Genomic DNA, 23,512 nt, shown 5'->3' on the forward strand with positions numbered 1-23,512 from the left:
TCAGATGCGTTGAGGTCTTGTCTCACAAGGCTGAAATGATGAGATAAGACCAAATGAAAACCGAATAAACACGGTGACTAGTATATCATATCACCGTGGATGTATTTGGCAGGTTTACTTCTGCACATTCAAAAGACCACTCTGACCCTTGGAATTGGTTTTTCGGTGCTCTCTGATAGCATGTTTCCAGCGTTTCTGTTTGTCAAATCCGATACATCGTGATTTTCCAGGGTGTTGCTGCTGTCTGACTCAACAACGCAAGTCCATGATTCTCAGTCATTCTAGGCCGGTTCGTCTTAGTCAATGGCCAAGATATTTGATATTGACCCATCTCAACAATGGTCTTATCGGCTTGTTTCAACTACCATCATCATGGCAGACGTCGATTGGAGGTCACCACAGACGAATTCACAGCGCATAGCAAACCCGCCCAACCAACCCTCGCTATGAAGCTGTTCCTCGCACCTTTGGGAATAGGGAAGGTTCGTTATAATGTCCAACAACTAAGTAACTGGATGCTTTTATATCAACCGAGCCAGGTCCTTAAGCCTGTGCAGCTGGAGCAGAGGTCTTTCCGGAAATATCATAGGCGAATCCGAAGCACAAGACAAACCACCCAACATGGTTTTCGCCGTGAACATCTTCCTTTCACTTTAAACCGAGAATACCAAGCGAAAAAGACATGTAGTTCTTGAGATTCATCACCCGAGTATCTTTCACAAGGCGAGGTGCGGTAAGTTCTTGGTTTAATCCACCCCAAGAAGCCAAATGCCCAGCGCGTTTAACGTCGAAGTCTTTCTCACCTTAGTTGGTCCTTGATTGCCTGTCATATATATATAAGCTTGGAGTTCCCAGTTGCCTAAATACCAGATTCCGTCTGCGTCCTTTTCCTTCTAATGCTCAGATCTCGCTTTGTGCTCACTCTCACTGAGTTGGACTGAGTATCCTTTGACCAGAAAGGCTCAGGAAGTATTACAGTCTAGTATCGTAAGAAGCTGTATGGTCTCTCTATACTTTCACCCTATTATAGACTTGATAGTGACATATCTCTTCATATCTGTTGTTCAACCGAGTATCAAAGCGAAAAGATGAGAATTCTAGTTTTCTCCCAGGTTAGGCGATGGCTGATGGTGGATTTCCCCTAATAGCGCGTAGACCGCTGTTTGACACAAGCCATTTCTGTAGGAGTGGCCTATCCGTAACTGTTATCTGCCTGCTTGGTAGCCTCACCGTACCTTTAAAATCTTGGAGTCTTATTCGTCTAAAGTCCTTGTTTGACGACCTTGCACTAGTTAACTAAGCCAAATAGCACTGGTAAATATGCCCTCTTTGACACCTTCGTTCCTCATAGTCTCAATCCCACTCCACCGAACCCTAATTCCAATGCCCTGTAAACTATGATATTTCATCCAAAAAATTTGCAGAATTGAATGTAACAATACAAGTCTTATTTTGGAGTCGTTGTCCCCGCTGGGACCGAGGTAGTCGGGGCTGCCGTTGGTCCAGCTTTCGTGGAGCTTCCCGTGGCTGTCGCTTTGATCCAGTCTGTGTATGACGGGTTGGGCGCATTTTTCAGTGTAGCTGCCCAGATATTGTGTCCATTGTCGTGATAATGTAGGGAGATGTTAGAGGGAGATCCGGGGTTCCCCGGAGCCGGAAAGGACTGGGCCCATCCTAAGTTCACCAGACCATTGCTCGTGGAGGCATTTCCACTCGCGCTACCCTGAGTCCATTGCAAACAGTTTGAACATCTGAAGATCAAGCTGTAGTGTGTTGCATTGATGCTGGTCGAGATTTGGGTTAACTTGGCATCCCCAGTGTAGAGATCCGGCATGTGGTAGCTTGAGGTGTAACGGAAGGATGTAAGAATATCTTCATCATATGGATATGCCAGTAGGAGAAGGGAATTGGTCATTGTACCCCCGAGAGACACACCACACCACCCAGTGAAGGTAGCATTCTGCGAGGAACATAGCTGCGAGACTGTTTAGTAAAGAAAGACAGACCGGAAACTACAGGTGAACAGAGCCACACACCAAGTAGCCGATAAATTCGGTAGCATCTGTGGTCAGAGCATCTGATGGCAGGGCCATGCCAAATGTAAACCCTCCCTTACTCAAGGCCTCTGGAACAGTCCAAGTATCAAAGGTGATACCTGTATCCGGGTCTGTATATGCCATCGGAGTCCCACTCTGGGCCACAGATGTAGATGAGACTGGATAAAACCAGGTTAGTGATCATCTCTTAGTAGGAAGAGGCGAGAGCTTACACAGCACAAAGGCCGCAATTATGGCAAAAGTATGGAAAAATTCCATCTTCAAAGGTATTCTGTCTACTTCACAGTGTCTAGGATGCCGTCAAGAGAAAGTTGTGTATAATAAATGGTGAATGGACATCTTTTAACGCCAAACACCACTCGGACCCCTACCGACGCCAGACAGAAAAAGACCATTTCTCATCAAACGGAAGTTAGAAGGGATTGACAGGGCGATCTCGGTCGTCGGTTTCAGTTTTGAGACATACAGTAAAGGAAGGACCAGATACCATGGAATGACAACAGCCCGCGCGTTATTGGTCGAATCCATATCGCAGTGGCCGATCATTTGTATGTTGTATGACAATAGTAAGGGCCATTTGCTGGGGGGGGGGGGGGGGGGGGGATAGTGCATGAAGGTTAGGGGGGGGGGGGGGAAGTGGAAAAGGGCTTGATTCGACGACTCGCCGATAAAAGGCCGGACCGGTGCAGCTCTGAAGGCGATCATTATGTCCCTTTGTCTAGGCCCCGAGAAGATGCGACTTCTTTCTCTTTTTCTTGTTTTGCTTTATAATTTCTTGATATTATTTGCCCCATCACTTTGGATCTCAGATATGATTTCGAGAGTATAGCTCCCGGTATGTTTCTGGTAATGGAGCTGTACAAGTGCCGAGAAGGAGTCGAAAAGGATTAGTTATAACTACATACCCACCTGGGCATATAGGTAGCTATCGAGCAATCCCGATATGAAGCGATTTATTACTTAGATCGTTGGTGAATATCGTACACATTCTCCACGGTAGAAGTAGTGTATGAAAGCTACTAGGTCATAGTAAACCACCTGGGCAAAATATAGATATAACATAATTAAGCATGTTAGACATTTCCTGGAGCATTCTTTTGCGTAAAGATCTCTCACTTTGGCCTAAAACAAACAACCCCTTTCATAGCTCCTTGTACACCCTCGTCACAAGTCACAAATCACAAAGGTCTACTGATTCACAGGTGTACTGCAGTTTTGGCGCGATGGGTTGATTGAATGATATCTTTTGTAGTCGCGTAAGGGAAATCACAGAGGGGCCTTGTCCTGTTCTACTCATCTCCAGTATCAAGGACAAGGCAAAAGGTCTATCGTCTACAGGTCCAGCATCGTTGAAGATTCGGATGTGTCCGTGTGCTGGAAACTTGTCGTGGGCAACCCCAGATTTTTAGGTGCCTAGTGGGCCGAGCAACCTGGCTTCTCTCGGCCTCTCTTTCTGGCTCTCTTTTGGTATGCGGATTGTGGATGTTGAATGTCCCGGCCAATCCTAGTATATATGCAGGGCGCTTATTGCTTCTTGCCGCCCTGCTTCTTGGCACGCTCACGCTCACGCTTGGCGTAGATCTCAGCAGTGAAAGGACTAGAGATGGTCGGTCAGTTTAGGTCTAAGAATGCGTCCAAATGACTGCTTACTCTTCCCAGCCAAGAGCGAACCAGTACAGAACAAAGACCTGGGCGGTCAAAAGAATACCAGCAACCTTGCCGTGGTACAGAGCAACACCGAGGAAGTTCAAGGTGCTACCCCAGTACATCGGTGAGCCGGTCACGTTGAAAGGGAACCCGGTGACGGGAGCGTCCATCAGAATACCGAAGTAGTCACCAAGGTAGGTACCAGTCACACCAAGCGCCCACATGCTGGAGAGAACCAGGACTGAACCGATGGCAAACAAGACACCTCCAACGATCGGTTGGTGGACAGGAGTGTAGAAGGGCTGGTCAGCTAGAGCGAGTTGGTAGACATGGTCACGGAGAATTCCGAGCAGGAAGATGGTAACTGCAAGGAAGTAGCAACCATTGTACGCGCCTCCGAAGATGCGGGTCAAGAAGTGGTTACGGTACTCTGTTCACCGGTTAGCTACGGTCGATCGCAACAGTTCTCAGGTGGAGTCGGCACCTGCGCGGGCAACAATGCTAGAAAGTTCAGGTTAGCTATTACTCATAGATATAATCATTGCCATTGTAAATTATTAGGTACGGACACACTCACTTCCAGAAAATTGGGTTAAAAGCAATAGTCGCGGCAGACCCTGTTGGGGTCAATCACATGCAAATTGTTGAGATCCTGTAGAGACCAACTCACATAGCAAAGGCTTAGAAGAAAAATCGACAAAATCTGTAAGAGAGGCCATGACGAAACTGCTTTACCAAGAAGAGTGAAGAGAAGAGATTAAGAAGAGGAAGAAGAGGAAGAGGGGAAAATAGATTTGACAGTTGGGCCCCCCGGAATCAACAGCTTAAGTAAACAAAAAATGACGTTCCTCCCGCGCGGTCACGGGATGTCTTTCTCGACTCTTTGCTTGGCTTTTCCTTTTTGATACTGCTTTTACGGCTGAGATCTACGTCTTTATCTCTTCTGACTGCTACAGAATTTGCTCCATATATTGACTTCACTCTAGTACGCTCGGTACAAAACGAGAGCTTCTCCGCAACTCAGACCCAGTCGACTGTGACCGTATGATGCCGAGCTGTTCGCTCCCAAGTTCCCGGGAGTGATCGTTATGAGCCGTGGAGATCTGACAAGAGCGTGGGGAGAATGGCCCTTAGTCGACGCGACCTAGTTCTGGCGGGTGTCGGCGTGTTCATCGCTTGGGGTCTTGTGGTTCGCTGGCTGCCGATCCTCCGGTATCTAGGATATGCCGTGACGCTGGGCGCCGTCCTATCTTCAGTGGGCCTTTTAGGACTTGTCACATTGACAATCCGGCATCAGAATGGCAAAATCAACACCAAGAACGTTTCAGTGGCTTTCATAAAACCTAACCAATGGCGAAAGGAAGTGCTGAATGTCCGCCGGGGCACGAGATACCGGCCCCGGCCACTTTATCCTCAATCCTTTGTCGTATCGGAAGGGCTTGACGAACTTCTGTCTTTCATTATCCGAGACTTTGTTTCCTCGTGGTACCACAGTATCAGTCCGAATCCTATATTTGCCAATGAGGTTGATCGAACGATCCGTGTCGCCCTTGAGAACCTCCGGGATAGGTTGGTTGCGGAGGACATGATCTCGCTAATAGTATCGCGTATCTTTCCTATCGTGACATCGCACCTCAAGGAATTTGACATTGCCGAGCGTTCTGTTCGGGGGCGCAACCTCAGTCGAAATGTCACCGAGTCTGGAGAGCTTAATCTGGCCATTGCAAACAAATACCGTGAAGGTCGCTTGCATCCTGCTGTTGCAACCGCTGCATCCGATCAAAAGGCTGTCCAACAGGAGTACCTGCGCAAGCTAGCGGTTGGCCTTCTACCCCAGCTATTCCCGGAAAACGTGCTGAACAGTCGGATTGTGTCGGTTCTGATTCGCGAAATCATCTCATGCGCTGTGCTTACTCCGATAGTCACTTCATTATCTGATCCAGACACATGGAACCAATTAATGGAAGCATATGGCCGTACAGCTTTGCAGGATCGGAAGACCGTACGCAAACTGCGCGCCGCTTTGGACCAACATGCGTCACCCGCACCCAAGTCCAAGCGTGGGCAGCCATTCCCACGACTGTCAGCAACCGATTCAGAACGAGCCTTTGAGCGTTTTGTGAGGGCAATTAGGAAATGTAATAACCTCTCCGATGCCCGTCGGTTCCGTGCCCTCGTTTCCAGCCAATTGAAGCAGGAGAGTGTCGTCGAGGGCCAGGATCAAGTCTACTTGAAGCGTCTAGAAACAGGCAAACGTGTTCTTGATCAGAAAGTGGCGAAACTTGCGAAAACCGGCGAGGACTCCCATGTACCTCCGGCATTAGACCTTCGGCCTGAGATCCCATATAGAATGCATGAATCGTCACTGGTTGACGTGATGCACAGCGCATCTGGCCTTTCTTATTTCATGGAGTTTATGGACCGTCAAAAGTTGATGTCGCTTGTTCAATTCTGGATTGTTGTCGATGGGCTCCGCAACCCACTCGAAGATGACTTTGGAGACGAGGAAGCCCCTACTTCATTAGCATGGAAGCCAGCAGACAGAAACGACCTAGCTCTCATCAGTGAATCCTACCTCTCAAAGCCAGAGCTGAAAGTCTCTGAAGAGTCTCGCCGAGCAGTCAAGACATTCCTGAGTGCAGGAAAGCGCGCAACCCCGGAACAATACCGAAAAGCGCGAATGGTGGTTTTGACAACCCAGTCTGCCATTCTAGAGCATCTCCAAGAGACTTATTATCCGAAATTTAAGGAGTCTGATTTATACTGGAAGTATCTTGCGTCCGATGAAGCATCTGCTGCCCAAGCAACTGTGCGTCAATCTTCTCCCATATCCGTCACCTTTGAAACTCCCGAAAGGCGACCTCTCCCCCCTTTGCTATCACGAACGACCTCCCAGCCTGGATTGAGACCTTCCAAAGACCTTCGACGAGCCGCCGTATCATCGTCGAGTGATCTACGGGGGACGGGAAAATTGTTTGATGATGACGATTCACCACGACGATCAATAGATTCAGAACGATCTACTAATCTTTTTGATGATGACTACGACACCGACAATCTCGCCACGTCCACCCATAGTTTGGGCAAGGATTCCCATAATGGCGAGAATGATGCTAGCCAGAGCCAGAGCCAAGTCCTCGAGACGATGGAGGCGGCCCTCAACGATATCATCACGAATGAACCGAAAAACGGAAGAATCGAAGACCTCAAAGGAGATGCTGCTGGTCTGTTCGGGCCGGAGCGTCCTGTTCTTTCGTCGCGTAGCTCGTCCGAAATTCCCCAGGTTGACAACCGGAATGAAAGAACCAAGAAAAGCATCGCATCGCTTGGTCTAGTGGATCATGCATCACGACTTGGTGTATTTGACGATGACCTATTTCCGGACCAACAGAAGTTCATCGAAGACGAATACGAAGAACCAGACGGCGAGGATGAAAAAGACCCAGCAGATGAAGTGCACGAAGCTGCACCTGGTGACTTAGGCTTAACAGAAGCGATTGAGGCGCTTTCGGTGGATATCGACAAGCTCGCAGCCCAGGACTCCGTGGTCCAAGCATTGACACGCAAAGCAGAACTGACAAATAACACCGCGGAACTAAGAATCCTGCGTAAGTCCAAGGCCAGCATCCAGCGCGAAATGCACCGCAAGGAAATGCAGCGGCAACAATACATTCTTCAAGAAAGTGATAACAGCTTGTTTGGGCGATCGACCGTTAGCATCAAGTCTATCGTTGTAGGCAAAGATGAGGACGACGGCCGTGAATTCGCAATGTGTAAGAGAACTTTCTAAAGTACCCTTTATTCCCAACTAACTAGTTATCATAGATGTCATAGAAGTTCGCAGAAATGCCGGCGAGCAAATGCCCGCTGCATCGTGGGTTGTTGCACGACGATACAGCGAGTTCCATGATCTGCACCAAAAGCTACGCCAACGCTATCCCTCCGTCCGGCACTTGGAATTCCCCCGGCGACGCGTCGTTATGAAGCTACAGAAAGAGTTCCTTGACAAACGACGACTCGCGCTTGAAGCTTATCTGCAGAAACTCCTCCTCCTACCAGAGGTCTGCCGCAGCCGCGATCTGCGTGCATTCCTCTCCCAACGTGCCATCCTACCCCGTAAGGACAACGCCCGTGACAACGAAGGTGAAACCAAAGACCTTGTCACCCGCATCTACAACTCCGTCGCAGACGGCATGGATGACTTCCTTGGAAATTTCGGCGTCCTAGACCAACTATCTACCGCAGGCCAAAACCTCATCTCAGCCGCCACCCAGCAGGCCAACACCACCACAGTCCCAGACTCCAGCCTCGTAGCCGAAGACGCTGTTACAGCTGCCGAAGCTGAAGCGGAACTAAACGCCTTCGAAGACCGCGAGCTCGAGCCATTCATCAAGCCTATTTGCGATCTCTTCCTCGAAGCCTTCGAGCTGAACCGCGGCAACAACTGGCTGCGCGGCCGTGCCGTCGTCGTGGTCCTCCATCAGCTCCTTGGCGGAACAATAGAGCGCAAGGTCCGCGACGGAGCGCGCAGCCTAGTACAGGATGACTCGCTCCTCAAGTACCTTTCTCTTGCTCGCGATACCCTCTGGCCCGGCGGTGTGCTCCGCAAAGCCCCTCCTCGTTCAGTCGCAGACCGTCTCAATAGTCGTGCCGAGGCTACTGTGGTCTTGGCTACCCTCATCCCGGATCTGGCGGGTAATGTCGTCGGTAGAGCTAATGCACAGGCTGCTGCCCGTCGCATATTTGCTACCCTCAATAACCAGCATCTCAATACTCATCTTGTTTTTACGATTCTTGACGAGATCGTCTTGGTTCTCTTTGGGAGTTCAGGTCGTTCTCGAGAGAAGTGAATATTCACAATTTGACTATAGGCATATTGACCATGTCCTCACCGTGGTCCTTTCTGTATATACTTACCACTTTAATAACCAAATATGTCATCCGCCAAGTAAATGACCTATCACGTGTACAAATGTGAGGCACATTCCAAAACTGGTAACAAAGAGCTTGAAATTTCCCCTGAATTCTTTTTTCTATTCTTCTTAATGGCTCCTCTTTTAACCCCAGCCCAATCTCACGCCCTCTCTATCCCGGAGATCTTCGAATTAATCCTTCTAAACCTGGACATCCGCACCCTTCTTACAAAAGCAACCCGAATTTGCCGTGCCTGGTCCCATTTTATCAACTCCTCCCCACCCATCCAATGGGCTCTATTCTTCCGACCTCTCGACAATACATTGAATAAATCAAAGATCCAGAACCCATTGCTAGCAGAGACCTTCCCGTCAATCTTCCACCAATTCGGGTCTAGCAATGGGAGATATTCCAATAGAGATAGTGATACCGATACCGAGACTCCAAACGAAAAAACCACCTATCTCACATTCACCACCTTCGACATGGTCCGAAACCCGCACAAGTTGGATGCATACATTAGACCAGAAGCCAGCTGGCGCCGTATGCTGGTCCAACAGCCGCCCGTGTATACGGTGTCACTACTAAGAAGTAATGTCGGCCACGGCGGACAGTATCTGTATATTTATGAGGCGTTGGTGAGTGTCCAGCTTCTGCTTATTTACATATATACATATAGTTATACCTACATACACAACCTTGCTACCATTTACCTACATCGTGTATCATTTCGAAGGGAAAAAAAAAGAACCCTAGCTGACATTCGTAATCCATTCCCAAGGACGACCAAAAAGAACTAACCGGTGGCCTGCGAATGGATATCATTTTTGAAACACTCGTCTTCGGTGATGGGTGGGATCAGAATGAATACTCCTCGACGAGAATGGTCTGGGGACGAGAATACCTCCCTAAACGGGTTCGCGGTGACTTGAAACTTTTTGGTGTCCCGGATATGGACTTGGTATTTTATACTAGTTTAGGAGAGATGTCCATAGGTGGTGTTGTGAAGGAATCTCATATTGTGAAGAAAGTCAAGGCGATGTATGCTAAGCTGGATATGAAACCGAAATACTCAGATGAGGTCTTTTTGAGGGGACGGAAGTCTTGGGGATCACTTTGGGATTAGGTTGGGTCTTCATGGATATACCCAGTCTGAGACTTCAATTGCCTTCTCAGAGCTTTTCACTGAAATATTCTCATGTACTTATGAATGTAAAGTTAGGAATTACTTGATTCGATCTCCACTAGGCGTCAGAAGGAGTGAACGGCACAGACCGGTCCACCCAGGGTAGATACATAAGCCGAGCTAGACAGAAAAGACTGAAATAGAAGAAAAAATAAACAATGAAATCTCCCTCGCGCCCAAATCTTGTTTCTACGGAAACTGAACACAGAGACTGTAGAGAAAGCAGAGCATAAAAAAAAGTCAAATGGCATATTGCAGAGGGGAGTCAATAGTCCCCGGTAAGAACATCCATTATCATGGTAAAGGGATAAGAAATTAGGGCCTCCGGGGACAGTTGTCTGTGTTTATGAAACACCCGGGTCGATGGGCTAATGCCAATCTATGCCTCGTCCTTGGCCTTCTTCTTGGACTTTTTGCTTGGCTGTGGTGCACCTTCCTTCTTCTGATGCACGACCAACCGGGTCCAGCATTCTTCCTTGTCCCACTCGAAGCCAGCAAGGTAGGGTTTGTCAAGTTCGTCATCCGCCTAGCGGTGTCACGTCAGTCATCATGAGACTTTCTATGTTTTATATAGTAGAGCCACTGACCTTCTTCTTGAACTGCTTGTAGATAGCATCTAGGGCGTCCTTGATTGTGACACCCTTGAGATTCCGGGCAGTAACCTCTAGGCCAAGGGGGAAGTGTAGGTCAATCTTCTTGACCGGTGGAGTGACGAGGAACATTTTGAGAATGTCCTTGTCCTCGATGGTTGAGGGGGAGGTGTTGAGTTTCCTAGATCGAGGTCAGTGAGAGATTGGATGAAGGGATTTAGATGAGATACCATCCAGTCTTCTGTGTTTCGATTGGTAGAGTAAGTTCCAGCTTTTGCTCTTCTAAAGAGATCTCAGTATTGATTTTCTCCTAATGAGATCAAGTACTTACCAAGATCCTTGATGTTCCAGATACCTTCAGCTGTTGAGGAGGTCCGCTTGTGGGTCTTACGCTTAACCTCCTTCTCAATGGGCTCAGGTTTCTCATCGGATATATCCAAGCCAGCGATGGCAGAATCGACTTTGGTTAAAGGAACAGACATGGTGTATCTCAAGTTGATGGGAAAATGAGAAGATGGGAGAAAGAGAAGAAAGAGAAAGATCAGGAGAAGAGAGGGGAAATAGAGCAGGTGACCAAGGTTGAGGGGGTACAATGTCATGGATGTCATGTTACTTGTTTATAACATGTACTTTTCTATATGGTATTGCACCATTTCTATTATATTTATTTCTATATATTTATTGTACTTCTAATTATTGTTCTATTATACTATTATATTATTATATTATTGTATTATTATATTATTACACGACTCTACTGCTCTACTACTTTACTCTACTCTACCTATTACTCCATATCAAATATATCCGGCCTCCCCGGACTTGACATCAACGTCAATCTTAGCCAATCTTAGCGCTGCACCCCGCATTTATCTCCACTTAATTCACGGCAGATCACTCTTATATTGGCTCTTATTATCTTTTATTATCTTTTATTACCTTTTATTCTCTTTTTATATCATTTCTATCTTCGTTTTGATTACCTACATGACCTGTATTAACGTATAGTATACATCGTATGATTTCATCACCTGATTATCATACCATTTACTTATAAACTGCCCACTCCAAGCTATCCTATGATGTGGCAAAGATACATGTTACTTCATATGTCTCTGTTGTTACCTATTTCTCATATTACTGAGCTTAATGGATGTTAACGTAAATATTTCTATAAACTACTATGTAGATTTGTAGCAAATACCTGAATTTGATGAATATAGTACAATTCCTGATATTGAGATATTTCTCCAAGCTCAGCATATATAAATATATAGTCAACGGTCAATAATTCCAAATGCATTCGCTGACTGAAAAGAAAACAAAACAAAACAGAAGTATTAGGCTAACGGTCACTTATAGCTTGATATACATACGAACTAGTATATAGCGATGCCAAGAAATCGAAAGCTGAATCTCTTCTTTTCTTTGTCAGCTCTCATATATATATATATATATATGTATCCCTCGAATATGAACCTTTGAGTAAAATCAGTAAACTCATCTTCTAAAATTAATTTCAAACCCGGATAACTGCAGTCCGATAATGCTGCCTATTAGGTATGAAACTCTGGTATCTATAGACATCTACAGGACCATATTTCTGCCTAGAAAATATACATATAAAGATCAAGATGTCAAAGTAATTTCAATCTAGTCAAAGTACAATAAAAGATCAATAAATTCGACTATAACTTTACTATGAAATCCACATAAAGGCGGTGAGATATATTTTCTGCCGGTGTCGCGCATCGCTTTCTGTCGAAGCTCTCCAATTATCATCGACTTTCTCTGTCTCTTCCTTCCTCCACTGAGCTCGACTTTCTTTCTCTCCTGCATGATTCCTCAGTGAATTTAGCTTTCTCTTTGTTTCTTCGCATTCTTTCATCCCTCGATACCCCTCTGCCATATCACACTTCTCGCGCCCTTTCTAATGTCACTTTTCGGCGCCGGCGCGACGGCAGCTGCGGCGGGCCAGACAAACACCACCGGCGACATTTCCAAGGACGTCGCCCTCAACACTCCCCCCGAGGATGGCATCTCGGATCTCCGCTTCTCGCCTACCAGCGAGCACCTAGCCGTGGCCTCGTGGGATAAGAAGGTCCGCATCTACGAAATCAACGACCAGGGACAAAGTGAAGGCAAAGCACTCTTCGAGCACGAAGCTCCAGTTCTGAACTGTTGCTGGTCTCCAGTAAGCTCACACCCCATCTCACCCAACCCCACATTATTCCAACCCAATTCCCTATTTACCGTAACTAACATCTTTTTTTTTTCCTTCATACAGGATGGAACTAAAGTCGTCGGTGCTGGTGCCGACAAGGCAGCCCGCATGATCGATCTCGCCTCAGGCACAACAACCCAAGTTGCCGCCCACGACGCCCCCATCCGAAGCTGCCATATGATCCCCAATCCCTCCGTGGGCGGAACTCCACTCCTGATCACCGGCTCGTGGGACAAGACCGTCAAATACTGGGATCTGCGCCAGTCGACCGCAATTGCCTCCGTTGAGTGCCAGGAGCGTGTCTACACCATGGATGTCAAGAACAAGTTGCTCGTCATCGGCACCGCAGACCGTTACATCAATATCATCAACCTCGACCAGCCAACAAAGTTCTACAAGACCATGCAATCACCCCTAAAGTGGCAGACGCGGGTAGTCAGCTGCTTTTCTGATGCCTCGGGCTTCGCCGTCGGCTCCGTCGAGGGCCGCTGTGCTATCCAGTACGTCGAGGAGAAGGATTCCGCCTCAAACTTCTCGTTCAAGTGCCACCGTGAAACCCCGCCTGCCAACCGCGATGTCTGCAATATCTACTCCGTTAACTCTATCACTTTCCACCCCATTCACGGTACCTTTAGCACTGCCGGTGCCGACGGTACTTTCCACTTCTGGGATAAGGATGCTAAGCACCGTCTCAAGGGTTACCCCGCTGTCGGAGGCCCTATCACTGCTACCGCTTTCAATCGTACTGGAAATATCTTCGCTTACTCTGTCAGCTATGACTGGAGCAAGGGCTATTCTGCCAATACCCAGCAGACTACCAACAAGGTCATGCTGCACCCTATCGGACCTGATGAGACAAAGCCCAGACCGAGCACGCGCAAGCGTTGATCTGGGCCTGAGCTTTCTTTTTTGCGTGGGATGGGGGGATTTTTCTTCGCCGATCGCTTTCGTGTCCCATCGCTACAACGAGCATGTAATGAAATTTTTACCATATCGGCGTGTTTTGATTAAGTGCAAATGGGATTTTTTTTTGCTAGCCTAACTATGAAAAATTCCTTGAAAGGATCTGCTATGGCCTTGATGTAGTTCCAGTCTTGTGACGGTTCACAGTAGTTATAGATTGTAAGAGTTGAGCAGGGACAATTATACGGGGGGCTCAGGATCAAGACATACATAGTAATATTCTATCATAATATTCTATCAGACCATCGAAAACAAAACACCTTCATTGCATCCATGCGTATGATAGCTATAAAAAAGGAAGTCCCTAAGATTCGAGTTCAATATGCCCAGAAGATGATCCCCCGTTCATGACCCATGCACAACATAGAGAATCATAAAAAGAAAACCCCCCACAACACGCCTTTGTATTTTCTCATCAAGATCACCCCATTGAAGACCTTACGAGGTAGGCAGAGTAACCTGCGCCACTCCATCGGCAATCTTCTCAACAGCCTCATCATTCTTACCCTCAGCGGTAACGGAGACCTTCTCCGCACCACCCTTGGCAGAACTCTCAACGCTACCTTCGGGAGCACCAGCACGGCCCTTCTCCTTCTTCTCCTTCTTCTTAGCCTTAGCAGCAGCCTTCTTCGCAGCAAGCTTGGCAGCATCCTCCTCCTTCTTCTTCCGGTCCGCCTGCGATCCACCAAACATCTCACGCCACTCATCCGCCTTCTTGGGATCAATACGTGTGAACAGGTAAGCTGGTTTGCCAATCTTGTGACCCGGCTTCAGGGATGTAGGCTTCCAGCCCGACTCGATATCTTCCAAACTGGGGATGTACTGGAAGGGAGCGTTCAGCTGCTCCAAAATCGACTTCGAGGTTGCCGGCATGTACGGCGAGAACACGCTGGATAGCAGTTGAATCAGGTTGAGCACTGTGCCAACGACGGCAGCGGCGCGCTCGGGGTCGTTGGCAATCAGAGCGTTGTCAAGTCTGTTTGCTTGGATCAATCCGTTACCTGCCTCGGCGATGCGCATAGCAGTCTGCACTCCGGCGCGCAGATGGGCGCCTTCCAATTCTCCGTGATACTGGCGCAGATGTTCAGTGACTTCCTCCAGGAATGGGTTGAAGCTCTCTGGCACGGTAAATTCTGGAATGACGGAGCCATAGGAGGCGACGACGAGCTTAATGACACGGTTGACAAGGTTGCCCAGCTTGGCGAGAAGCTCGCCATTGTTGCTATCCACGAAGGGGCCCCACTCGAATTGAGTATCACCGGTCTCGGGGCGGTTCTTCAGCAGGAAGTAGCGCCATACGTCGGCGGAGACACCGGTTTCACGGGCGTTCGTGCCGAACACACCCACGCCACGCGACTTACTGAACTTGCCACCTTCGTAGTTGAGGTACTCAGTTGTGCTCAGGTGGTGCAGCATGGTCCACTTATCCTTCGTGGCAAGCTGCGTGCCAGGGAAGATCACGCTGTGGAAAGGGACGTTGTCCTTGCCCAGGAACTGCCACAACTGCACATCCTCCGGGTTGCGCCACCACTTTTCCCAGTCCTCTGTGTAGTTGGCTGTAATCGAGGGGTAGCCGATACAAGCTTCAAACCACACGTAAAGAACCTTGTTCTCGTATCCCTCCAGCGGGACGGGAACACCCCACTTCAGGTCTCGGGTGATCCCACGCTCCTTCAAGCCCTCCTTCAACCAGGACTCAGTGATAATGCGCGAATTTCTAGGCCAGTTACCCTTCTCGATAGCGGGGTGGACCCATTTCTCAATCTCTGGTTGGAGCTTGTCCAGCAGGATGTGGATGTGTTTCGTCTCGCGACGGACGGGGGCAGCACCGTCAAGCTTGCAGCGGGGGTTGATGAGATCAAAGGGATCAAGGAGGTGACCACACTTGTCGCACTGGTCTCCACGGGCATCGTCGTAGTGGCAGCGGGGGCATTCACCCTCCACGAAGCGATCAGCCAGGAATGAGCCGTGCTGCTCGCAGAAGGGCTGTTCGGCGGTGCGCTCGCCGAGGAAGCCGTTCTCGTGCAGGCGCTTGAAGATCGACTGGGAGATCTCGGTGTGCTTCTGTGTGGGTGTGCGACCGAAGTGGTCAAAGCCAATGTTGAACCATTCGTACACATCTTGGTGGATCTTGTTGTACTTGGCGCACAGATCCTCTGGCGACAGCTTCTCCTCCAGCGCCTTAGTCTCGGTTGCGGTTCCGTATTCGTCTGTACCGCAAATATACAGTGTGCGTCGGCCACAGGCCTTGTGGTATCTGTATAGTAGCTGTCAGTTTTATGTCGCAATGCTATATATTCTGTGTGGGGTTGAGTCATACCTAGCAAATACATCAGCACTCAGCACGGAGCCCACGACGTTGCCCAGATGAGGAACATTATTCACGTAGGGCAAAGCGCTCGTCACGAGGATATTGCGCTCGCCAGCTTTAGGCAAGATAGGATCCGTCATCTTGTGTTGTTGAGGAGAACGTCTTTGTTGGAGGGGCAAAGGCGGGAAAATTAGAAAGTGGACATCTCGTCACATGCCCCGCGCATATCAGAAAAAAAAAAACGTTATCAATTGGACTCTTCACTTTCGACTCATATCTATATTCCTTACATCTACCATGGAGCACAATCTTCTGGACAGTCTCCTTGATCTGGAGGAGCAATTCTACAATGAGGGATATGAGCTGGGCACCGCAGATGGAGCCGCTACCGGATATACTGAAGGCAGCGTTTTCGCCGTCGAGAAAGGTTTCGAGAAGTTTGTCGAGATGGGGCGCTTGTATGGCAAGGCATTAGTCTGGGCGCAGAGACTCGACATGAAATCGTCCGAAGGTGCCGCATCGCAGATGGATACCCCAACAGATACTCTTTCTCTTGATCCATCTATCTGCAAAGACATGCCTAGTCTCCCACCACACAGCACTCGACTAGCTAGGAATCTCCAGACGCTTCTTGAACTCGTCGATCCTGCTACGCTGGATATGAGTAATACGGAGGAAGCTGTCAATGACGTGGACGAGCGTCTCAAAGGCGCCGCTACGAAGGCGAAGCTCATCCAACGCGCAATGGGCGAGCGTGAAGATTCGGCCGCTCAGGTTGAACCCAAAGACATGTCGACTTCCGGAGATGGTAGTGGAAGCATTGAAGATATCAGTGCATTGAACATCCGTCACTGAAGGCTTGGTAATGCTTCACCAAATCGGTAGGCATACCAGCCGCTCGACTCCCGGACTCTACGGATGCCCTCGGATTACAGCACCAAAGGGCTGTCGTTCGTTAGAAGCAAAGCACTCACTTCGGTCAGCACATGGGAAAGTGTTTCAGCCATTCCAGAAAGCCGGAGAAAGTTCATTCGAAGCTCGTTCTCCCAGGCTTGGTTTTAGACCCTCCGAATATCAAGGCCTCTCGCTCATTTGCCCTTGAGAAACAAGAATCGGGCTCAATTGACTGTCCGAATTGACGTGCCAGATATATCAAGACCCGTGCATATCTTGGACACCAAAGTTGAAAAGACCCGAAAATCATTACCGGGCGTCCTACTGACAAATATTTGTGGTGTCCAGCGAATTTATCCAAGATAAAAGTATTTCATCATGTTTAAAGACCCAAAATTGCAAAGGAAAAAGTTCATGTCAAGATAAAACATAGATGTCCTTTGGAAGTCATAATATAGAACATTTCATCAAAAATAAATCTACTTTTTTAGTCTTCAGTCATCAAACCACAAAAATCCTATAGATCAAGGCTGCGCTCAGCCATAGCCATAGCACCCTCCTTTGTCTTGTGGCCACCAATGAACCCACTGGCGTGAACAAAGACCGCGCCCTCGGGGATCTTGCTCTGACCATTCTTCTCAGCTTCCGCAGCCATGACACCATCAAGGTCCTGGTCACGGACACCGCGCCATGCCTCAGGCAAAGGCTTACGAGACTCGAAGCTGCTTTCGGAGACGGAAACACACTGCACGCGCCACTTGGCTCCCTCCGTGGCATTCTCGGGGTACAGAACATAGTAGGCCTGGGCAGCAGGGTCAATCTCCTTGGTTCCCGAAGCCTCGGCCTCGAAGTTGTACAGGTGCTCCTTCCAGGGCACACCGCCCTGGGGAAGGACAATGATGCGGCCGGAGGGATGGATGTCCTTGCGCGAGGCGTAAGCGGAGCCGACGGTTGTGCGGGCAGGCATCCAAGATGTGCAGGCGTGGTGCATCTTGCGGGCGAAGGCGTTGCCAATGAGCGTGCTGGCGCGTCCGAAGAGGCTGTCCTCGTCTTGGGGCTCGCCGGGCGGGCTGGTGGGGTCTGGGTTGTTCATGTCGCCGACCATGGAGGCGAGCGTGATGCCGCCGTTCTTGAAGCGCTTCTCAATCCCGGCGGCGGAAAGCGCGGCCTGATCGTAGGCGGAGATGCCGTTGTCGTTGGCGTCAATCGCTTCAATGAAGTCCGTGTACAGCTTCTCGTACAGCAGGTCTACGTCGGCGTGTTCCACGGGCAGGGACAGCTTCTGCGCGATGATCGCCTTGCCGAAGTGCATGTACACCAGGCCGGCGGAGGAGAGCTTAGTGGCGTGCTGCGGGAAGGTTGTTGAGAAGGTCCGCTGGTGATGATCATAACGGTGGATGGCGGGGTCGTACACGCCGCCCACGTCGACGACGGTGTGACATTTCTCCAACTCGGCTGGGTCACGTGTACGGATGAGAGGGGAAGAGGCATATGTGGGGAGCAGGCGGAGGAGGTAGACAGCCAGGGCCTCGTCGGCGTGGAAGTGTCCGCTGTTTTTGGTCAGTTACAAGAGCATATTGAGCTAAAGTAGCAATTCAAGGGCGTTGCCCTCACTTGTGTGTCCCAATCAAGGGGGACGATGTCTTGAGCTTCTTTGCAACGTTTTCAGCCATTTTGAAGTAGTTATTGAATCTAAGCATTCAAAATGAAATGTTTAAGGGTACGTATTAATTGCTACGCTCTGGCTGGTAAAGATTCTTATCTATGTTGCTATATCGGGTTATCAGGGCTTGATAATAGGGCTATAAGTTAGCATGTGACTAGAAGCTTGGAATGAGATCTATATGATCTATATGATCTATAAGATCTGTAAGGTTCTGGAAAGAATATAATTTTAGTTAGATAGAAAGCTTGGATTTGATCTTAAATATGTGCCAGTAGTATATTCAAAATTCCTCCAGATTAGGCTTAAAAGAACATCAACATGATTTTGTAGAAGGTTACCAATTTAGGATTTACCATATTATATATATAGCATATTATATAGTATACAGCATAAAACCGCTATCCCTTGTTTCTAAGCCTATTGCTCATCTGTCTCTACTATCCAGCAGAGTTGTCAGCTTTTAGAAAGTTACATGAGTTCCTGTGGAATGTATATCTTTCCTAGCATAGCATCTTACGACTGCTAATCTCTTTTTCTGTGTGACATGCTCTCTCGTATTGGGTCATGTTTGGTCATGTTGTGTCATGTCAGAATTTAGTGTAAGTAGAGAGTAGTTATATCGAAATGTGGTAAGGCTATAAAAGAGGAATATATATATATATATATATATACACGCTAAAAATACCATTGTATGTGTTATTATATTTTGCTTGATGAGCTATATAACTATTTTATATCAATCAATATACTACTATTATACTATGTAATTTCTAATATAATAAAATAGTTAAGCTAATTGCTTCTAGTTTCTTTTCTAGCGTAGGCTCTTAGTATACCATAAAGCGGTGCTCCGACCGCCAGTCTAACATTTAAGAGACTTCCGCTTTTTTTCTTCTCTCTTGTTTTTTATTTTGATTATTTCAGGTCTTTTCTTTTCTTTTAAAAAGGAATTCCAATATTTTTCTTGAAACCAACGTGAAGTTCAACGATAAGCTCGAAGAAAAAAAAAAAAAAAGAAAAACAGTCTTCCCCCCTCCTTAACTTCTCTCTCCCCATCCAGCTCTGAACACATCAAGTTACCCACCTCGATTTCAGGCATTACCCCTTCCGCGGTCCGATGTGGCTCTTTCGAGTCTTTTCGTCGGCCTTGTTCCTCGCCATCACTGTCTCGTCAATCCCACTAGCTTTCGATGTGGGCGGCAAGACATGTGGCCTGGCCTTTTCGCTTTCATTAGCCACCTTTTACTTCCTCGTCTCGCTGTTGAAGGTTACCACTCCTGACCGATCGTGGTTCCGTTCCTCTATCATCGCCGTCCTCCGCTTTATACAATGGGCTGTAATCTTGGTCCTTCTGATTTGGTCACTGAATCGATTCTCGGTTGATTCCGACAGCGCAGGATGGGTCGAGCGCACTTTCAGCGGCAAGAGGGCCCAGGATTCCTCTATTCAGGAATGGCTATTTGGTCGCGATGGCCTAGTGGAAACTGTGACCCTCGGCAACTGGGATAGACTTCTAAGATGGTCTACCCCGGTTTTCCAGCTGGCAGAGGGATTTTGCAGTTTACTGGTAATTCAAGCCGCTGGGCAAATTACCCGCTGGCTCGTCAACCGAGGAGGACGCAGCGATACCTGGATGGTATGTTTCTTTGATCTCCCATGAATGTCGCGATAGAAACTAACCCTTGTCTTAGATCGGCCTCTTGGTCTTGTCCGCTACGGTCATCTCTAGCTCAGTTTACTTCCTCTGGCGTGTTTTGCAATTCCCCGAAATCTCCAACGTTGATGCCGCCTTGATTGGAGTCTCCGTCACATGCGCCGTCATTCTGTGTGCCTGGGGTATTGGAAGTGGTCGCGGTAACCCAGTCGAAAGCTCTCTCCTCTTCGCCTATGTCGTGCTCTGCATCTACCAGATCTTCACGGACTACCAGCCATCGCACCCCGTGGAACAAATACCCTCGCCCTCCCAGGTCGGAGACTTCCCTCCACTGCCTCCTATCATTATGGCGTCGTACACAACCCTGATGCACGCACTGTCCACTCTGCCGTCGATTATTCATGCAGGCTTCAACGTTATTACCGCCGTTTTCAGCGCTGTCACACCCTCCGTTCTCATCTCCCTCGCGTATCGCCTGCTCGTACTATATGCATCGACGCGCATCATCCCCGCTGTCCGCGAGTCTGGCGCCCGCGCGCTTTCACAGGAAGCTTCCATTGATGATACCGATGCAGCAGGCCAAGTTCTAGGCTTCCTGAGCTACTTCGCCCCGAGCATTCTCATCGCCGTCTATACCAGTCTCCTCATGCAGCACTTCGCATCCACATCACAAGCAATGGGTGGCAGCGGCGAATGGTGGAGCAGTCAAGGCAATGGCGGTGGTAACCCATGGCGTTGGATTAATCTTGCTTGCACAATTTCTCTCTATGCGGTCGAGCTCTGGCTTGGGGAAACCAACGACCTCGACAACGGAGTGGCAGGTCACTGGAAAACTGACTGAATGACAAGTCAACATGTCTGCGCTTTCCTTCTTTCGAAGGCCAATCGAATCGGCCTTCTTTCCTCCTTTGCTGTGGCATATTGCTGCATGAGTCCAGTCGGTCAGAATTCTACCAAGTGACCTATCTTGCAGCAACCTGGACATTGAAAGGTCAGCGGCGATTTGTCTGGAAATTTCGCCAATGACCTTGGCGCACCTATGCTACAGCTACGGAAGAGCGAGTCCTTTAGAATAGTTTCGACTGCCCTGACGCCATATATCACCAGTCTTGCTTTTGATTGGATTTGGTTTTACGCCACTCCCCTGCTCTTCCTCGCTCGCCAAGCATGCCCTTCTTGCTATATGGGTGTATTTGTTTGCCTCGTGTCTCGATGCAAACAACACTCTGTTCACTATGCCACACCCCCTTATCATGACTCGACGATACCAGATAAACCTGTTTCTTTTTTCTTTTCCATATCCATCCTGAATTGCCACTTTTATCCAGTTCGACACTTATACCCTCTGCTATCTTGCTCATACTATTCGCAGCTTCCTAGTTTCCCCTTGCCTCTCAGCCGAATCTTACTTCACAGTCTCATGGGTTTGAAATCACTACTTGTACATAGGATACCTGGTTCTTTCTTCTGTATTTTCTTGCCAGGCGCTGGGGTCTAATAGATATTCGTTTTCTTCGAATGTTATAGAACTTGGCTCGTAGCGTTATAGAGAACCATTAATTTATTCGAATTCGCTTCCTAAGTACATCCTCATTTTTAGCTTTGCTTTGGGAAGTTTAATTTCAGGCCATTTATCTATAATATGATTAATTCAGTTGATGAGATTAAAGACGTTTTTTGATGTGCTTTTTAAATGTTTTCAGGTTTATAGTATGCAAAAATACGGTTATATAGCGTCCTCACAATATGATCTAATTAGCTCCATAGTTGTAGAGATAAATATCTGTTCCTTTGGACTATTGTAACTACCTACTATATGGGCATTGCTTACAACATATAGAAATGATAAGAGTAGATTATACGTGTACAATGTGTAGAATGACTTTTCCATTGGACAAATTGGATAGTATAACACGAGAGAAGTCATAAAAAAGAATCGAAATCACAAATTGGCTACATAGCATAGCCAAATAGGGATACAGGCGGACATAATGGAGAACAAATTATCGCAAGAATGGAAAGGCAAGTAAATTATCACAAGAGTCTTGTCGTATGAACTAGATATGGACAAGGAGAGTAAAAGTCAAGAAAAATAGATAAAAAAAAAATCCAATGCCACAGATGATGATAGATGGTAAATGGCAGAGAAAAAGTCGAGACAATAAAGAGCAAAACAGTGGACAGTGAGAGAACTGTCAATAGGACCAGTCCAAGCACTAATCTCTGCCACTCTTGCTCTGTCCGGCAGTGCAATCCCCATTCACAAAAGTCAAATTGAAAAAAAAAAGAAAAAAGAAATTCCCATAGCGCCAGGCTTTTGAAAGTGAAATCAACAGACCCCATTCAAAAGATATGCATGCAATCGCCCTCATAACAACCACTAGTGTAGTGGAGGATATATCATTTACGGATAGGGACACCTTCTCTTGCAGCAGGGGGACTGACACTAAGCTCCTGCTCACCCTGCACTGATCCAGAGGCCAGACCAGAGCTTGCTTCACCCTCGCTGAGACTGGAGCCCCGGTGGAGGAAGCTACCCCCATCCTTAATTGGGCTGCGGCTTTGGAACCCGATCGATCCAGGATGTCCGCTGATGCTGCCAGGAATCTGTTGTCCACCCTGGGAACTGACACTTCCATTATTCGCAGAGTTGTTGACACCCGGTGAGGTTGAGGTTAGGTGCGGGATATTCTCCGGCACTGGGTGGCGGGATCCGATATTGGTGACGCCTACGTCGGAGGCTTTGCCGGCTTTGCTGAGAGCGTAGTCACCTGAGTCAAAGTATTTGCGTTCCTATAGGAAATTAAATATTAGAATGGTATTTTTAGGGGGGGGGGGGTTTAGTATTTGACTTACCTTAAGCTTGTTTTGGAGGACGTCTTTCTTGGTGGGCATCTTGCCATAGAGACGCAGCAGGCGCTGCTCCTCTGGGCTCAGGGACTGATTTATTAGTTATAATGGTATAAAATAGTAAAAGTACTTACATTGATATCCACTTTGTTCTGCTGGTGGGGATTCATGATGGGATGGTTGAAGAAAGTAAGTTGAAGTTGGAGGGGAATCGGGAAAGATAAGGCGGGGAGAAGTTGGAGGTGTGTGACCGGGGGAGACGGGAGACTTGAAAGAGAAGGAGAATAATAGAATAAATTCAATAGGAATAAATAAATTCTTTTGAAATTAAAAGGAGATGTTGATGTGTGGGATTCTATTTGGATAACTACGGGGTTTTTTTATTTATATATACTATATAACTACATATGTGATATCTGAGTTATATAGTAGTTTATCTCTTTTTACTCTAATTTATCCATTCTATTCAAAGAATATAAAGTGGCGATATATACACCATCTTCATTATCTCTCACAATTAAATATCTAATACAATTGGATTGTAACCGTCACCACA

General features: G+C 47.7%; 11 protein-coding genes across 11 annotated transcripts; 5 read left to right on the forward strand and 6 right to left on the reverse strand.

Moving 5' to 3' along the window:
- Positions 1 to 1,447: 1,447 nt before the first annotated feature.
- On the reverse strand, positions 1,448 to 2,603 carry PGRI_090320 (Cellobiose dehydrogenase, cytochrome; the record flags this gene model as incomplete). Its single annotated transcript, XM_040796745.1, has 3 exons — positions 1,448 to 1,975; positions 2,037 to 2,215; positions 2,429 to 2,603. The coding sequence occupies 3 exons, from the start codon at positions 2,601 to 2,603 to the stop codon at positions 1,448 to 1,450; spliced, it is 882 nt and encodes a 293-aa protein (XP_040650175.1).
- Positions 2,604 to 3,581: 978 nt separating this feature from the next.
- On the reverse strand, positions 3,582 to 4,423 carry PGRI_090330 (bifunctional phosphatidyl-N-methylethanolamine N-methyltransferase/phosphatidyl-N-dimethylethanolamine N-methyltransferase; the record flags this gene model as incomplete). The annotated part of the gene is made up of 5 exons (XM_040796746.1): positions 3,582 to 3,654; positions 3,708 to 4,134; positions 4,189 to 4,205; positions 4,282 to 4,321; positions 4,375 to 4,423. 5 exons carry the CDS (start codon positions 4,421 to 4,423, stop codon positions 3,582 to 3,584), a joined length of 606 nt encoding a protein of 201 aa, XP_040650176.1.
- A 404-nt stretch (positions 4,424 to 4,827) lies between these two features.
- On the forward strand, positions 4,828 to 8,554 carry rgsC (putative intermediate filament protein (Mdm1); the record flags this gene model as incomplete). The annotated part of the gene is made up of 2 exons (XM_040796747.1): positions 4,828 to 7,477; positions 7,530 to 8,554. The coding sequence occupies 2 exons, from the start codon at positions 4,828 to 4,830 to the stop codon at positions 8,552 to 8,554; spliced, it is 3,675 nt and encodes a 1,224-aa protein (XP_040650177.1).
- Positions 8,555 to 8,749: 195 nt separating this feature from the next.
- Positions 8,750 to 9,744, forward strand: PGRI_090350 (uncharacterized protein; the record flags this gene model as incomplete). Its single annotated transcript, XM_040796748.1, has 2 exons — positions 8,750 to 9,256; positions 9,400 to 9,744. The coding sequence occupies 2 exons, from the start codon at positions 8,750 to 8,752 to the stop codon at positions 9,742 to 9,744; spliced, it is 852 nt and encodes a 283-aa protein (XP_040650178.1).
- Positions 9,745 to 10,183: 439 nt separating this feature from the next.
- On the reverse strand, positions 10,184 to 10,876 carry PGRI_090360 (uncharacterized protein; the record flags this gene model as incomplete). The annotated part of the gene is made up of 4 exons (XM_040796749.1): positions 10,184 to 10,330; positions 10,392 to 10,575; positions 10,625 to 10,676; positions 10,726 to 10,876. 4 exons carry the CDS (start codon positions 10,874 to 10,876, stop codon positions 10,184 to 10,186), a joined length of 534 nt encoding a protein of 177 aa, XP_040650179.1.
- A 1,451-nt stretch (positions 10,877 to 12,327) lies between these two features.
- On the forward strand, positions 12,328 to 13,506 carry sonA (putative nuclear pore complex protein (SonA); the record flags this gene model as incomplete). The annotated part of the gene is made up of 1 exon (XM_040796750.1): positions 12,328 to 13,506. The coding sequence occupies one exon, from the start codon at positions 12,328 to 12,330 to the stop codon at positions 13,504 to 13,506; it is 1,179 nt and encodes a 392-aa protein (XP_040650180.1).
- A 513-nt stretch (positions 13,507 to 14,019) lies between these two features.
- Positions 14,020 to 16,032, reverse strand: PGRI_090380 (methionine--tRNA ligase MES1; the record flags this gene model as incomplete). The annotated part of the gene is made up of 2 exons (XM_040796751.1): positions 14,020 to 15,838; positions 15,902 to 16,032. The coding sequence occupies 2 exons, from the start codon at positions 16,030 to 16,032 to the stop codon at positions 14,020 to 14,022; spliced, it is 1,950 nt and encodes a 649-aa protein (XP_040650181.1).
- Positions 16,033 to 16,189: 157 nt separating this feature from the next.
- PGRI_090390 (Yae1 family protein) lies at positions 16,190 to 16,747 on the forward strand (the record flags this gene model as incomplete). The annotated part of the gene is made up of 1 exon (XM_040796752.1): positions 16,190 to 16,747. The coding sequence occupies one exon, from the start codon at positions 16,190 to 16,192 to the stop codon at positions 16,745 to 16,747; it is 558 nt and encodes a 185-aa protein (XP_040650182.1).
- A 556-nt stretch (positions 16,748 to 17,303) lies between these two features.
- PGRI_090400 (MYG1 family protein) lies at positions 17,304 to 18,459 on the reverse strand (the record flags this gene model as incomplete). Its single annotated transcript, XM_040796753.1, has 2 exons — positions 17,304 to 18,336; positions 18,401 to 18,459. 2 exons carry the CDS (start codon positions 18,457 to 18,459, stop codon positions 17,304 to 17,306), a joined length of 1,092 nt encoding a protein of 363 aa, XP_040650183.1.
- A 1,110-nt stretch (positions 18,460 to 19,569) lies between these two features.
- On the forward strand, positions 19,570 to 20,947 carry PGRI_090410 (ICE2 family protein; the record flags this gene model as incomplete). The annotated part of the gene is made up of 2 exons (XM_040796754.1): positions 19,570 to 20,088; positions 20,144 to 20,947. 2 exons carry the CDS (start codon positions 19,570 to 19,572, stop codon positions 20,945 to 20,947), a joined length of 1,323 nt encoding a protein of 440 aa, XP_040650184.1.
- A 1,559-nt stretch (positions 20,948 to 22,506) lies between these two features.
- Positions 22,507 to 23,126, reverse strand: PGRI_090420 (endosulfine family protein; the record flags this gene model as incomplete). Its single annotated transcript, XM_040796755.1, has 3 exons — positions 22,507 to 22,899; positions 22,963 to 23,046; positions 23,091 to 23,126. 3 exons carry the CDS (start codon positions 23,124 to 23,126, stop codon positions 22,507 to 22,509), a joined length of 513 nt encoding a protein of 170 aa, XP_040650185.1.
- Between the last annotated feature and the right edge of the window lie 386 nt (positions 23,127 to 23,512).

Source organism: Penicillium griseofulvum (genome assembly GCF_001561935.1).
Source record: "Penicillium griseofulvum strain PG3 chromosome Unknown contig_12, whole genome shotgun sequence".
Taxonomy (NCBI): domain Eukaryota; kingdom Fungi; phylum Ascomycota; class Eurotiomycetes; order Eurotiales; family Aspergillaceae; genus Penicillium; species Penicillium griseofulvum.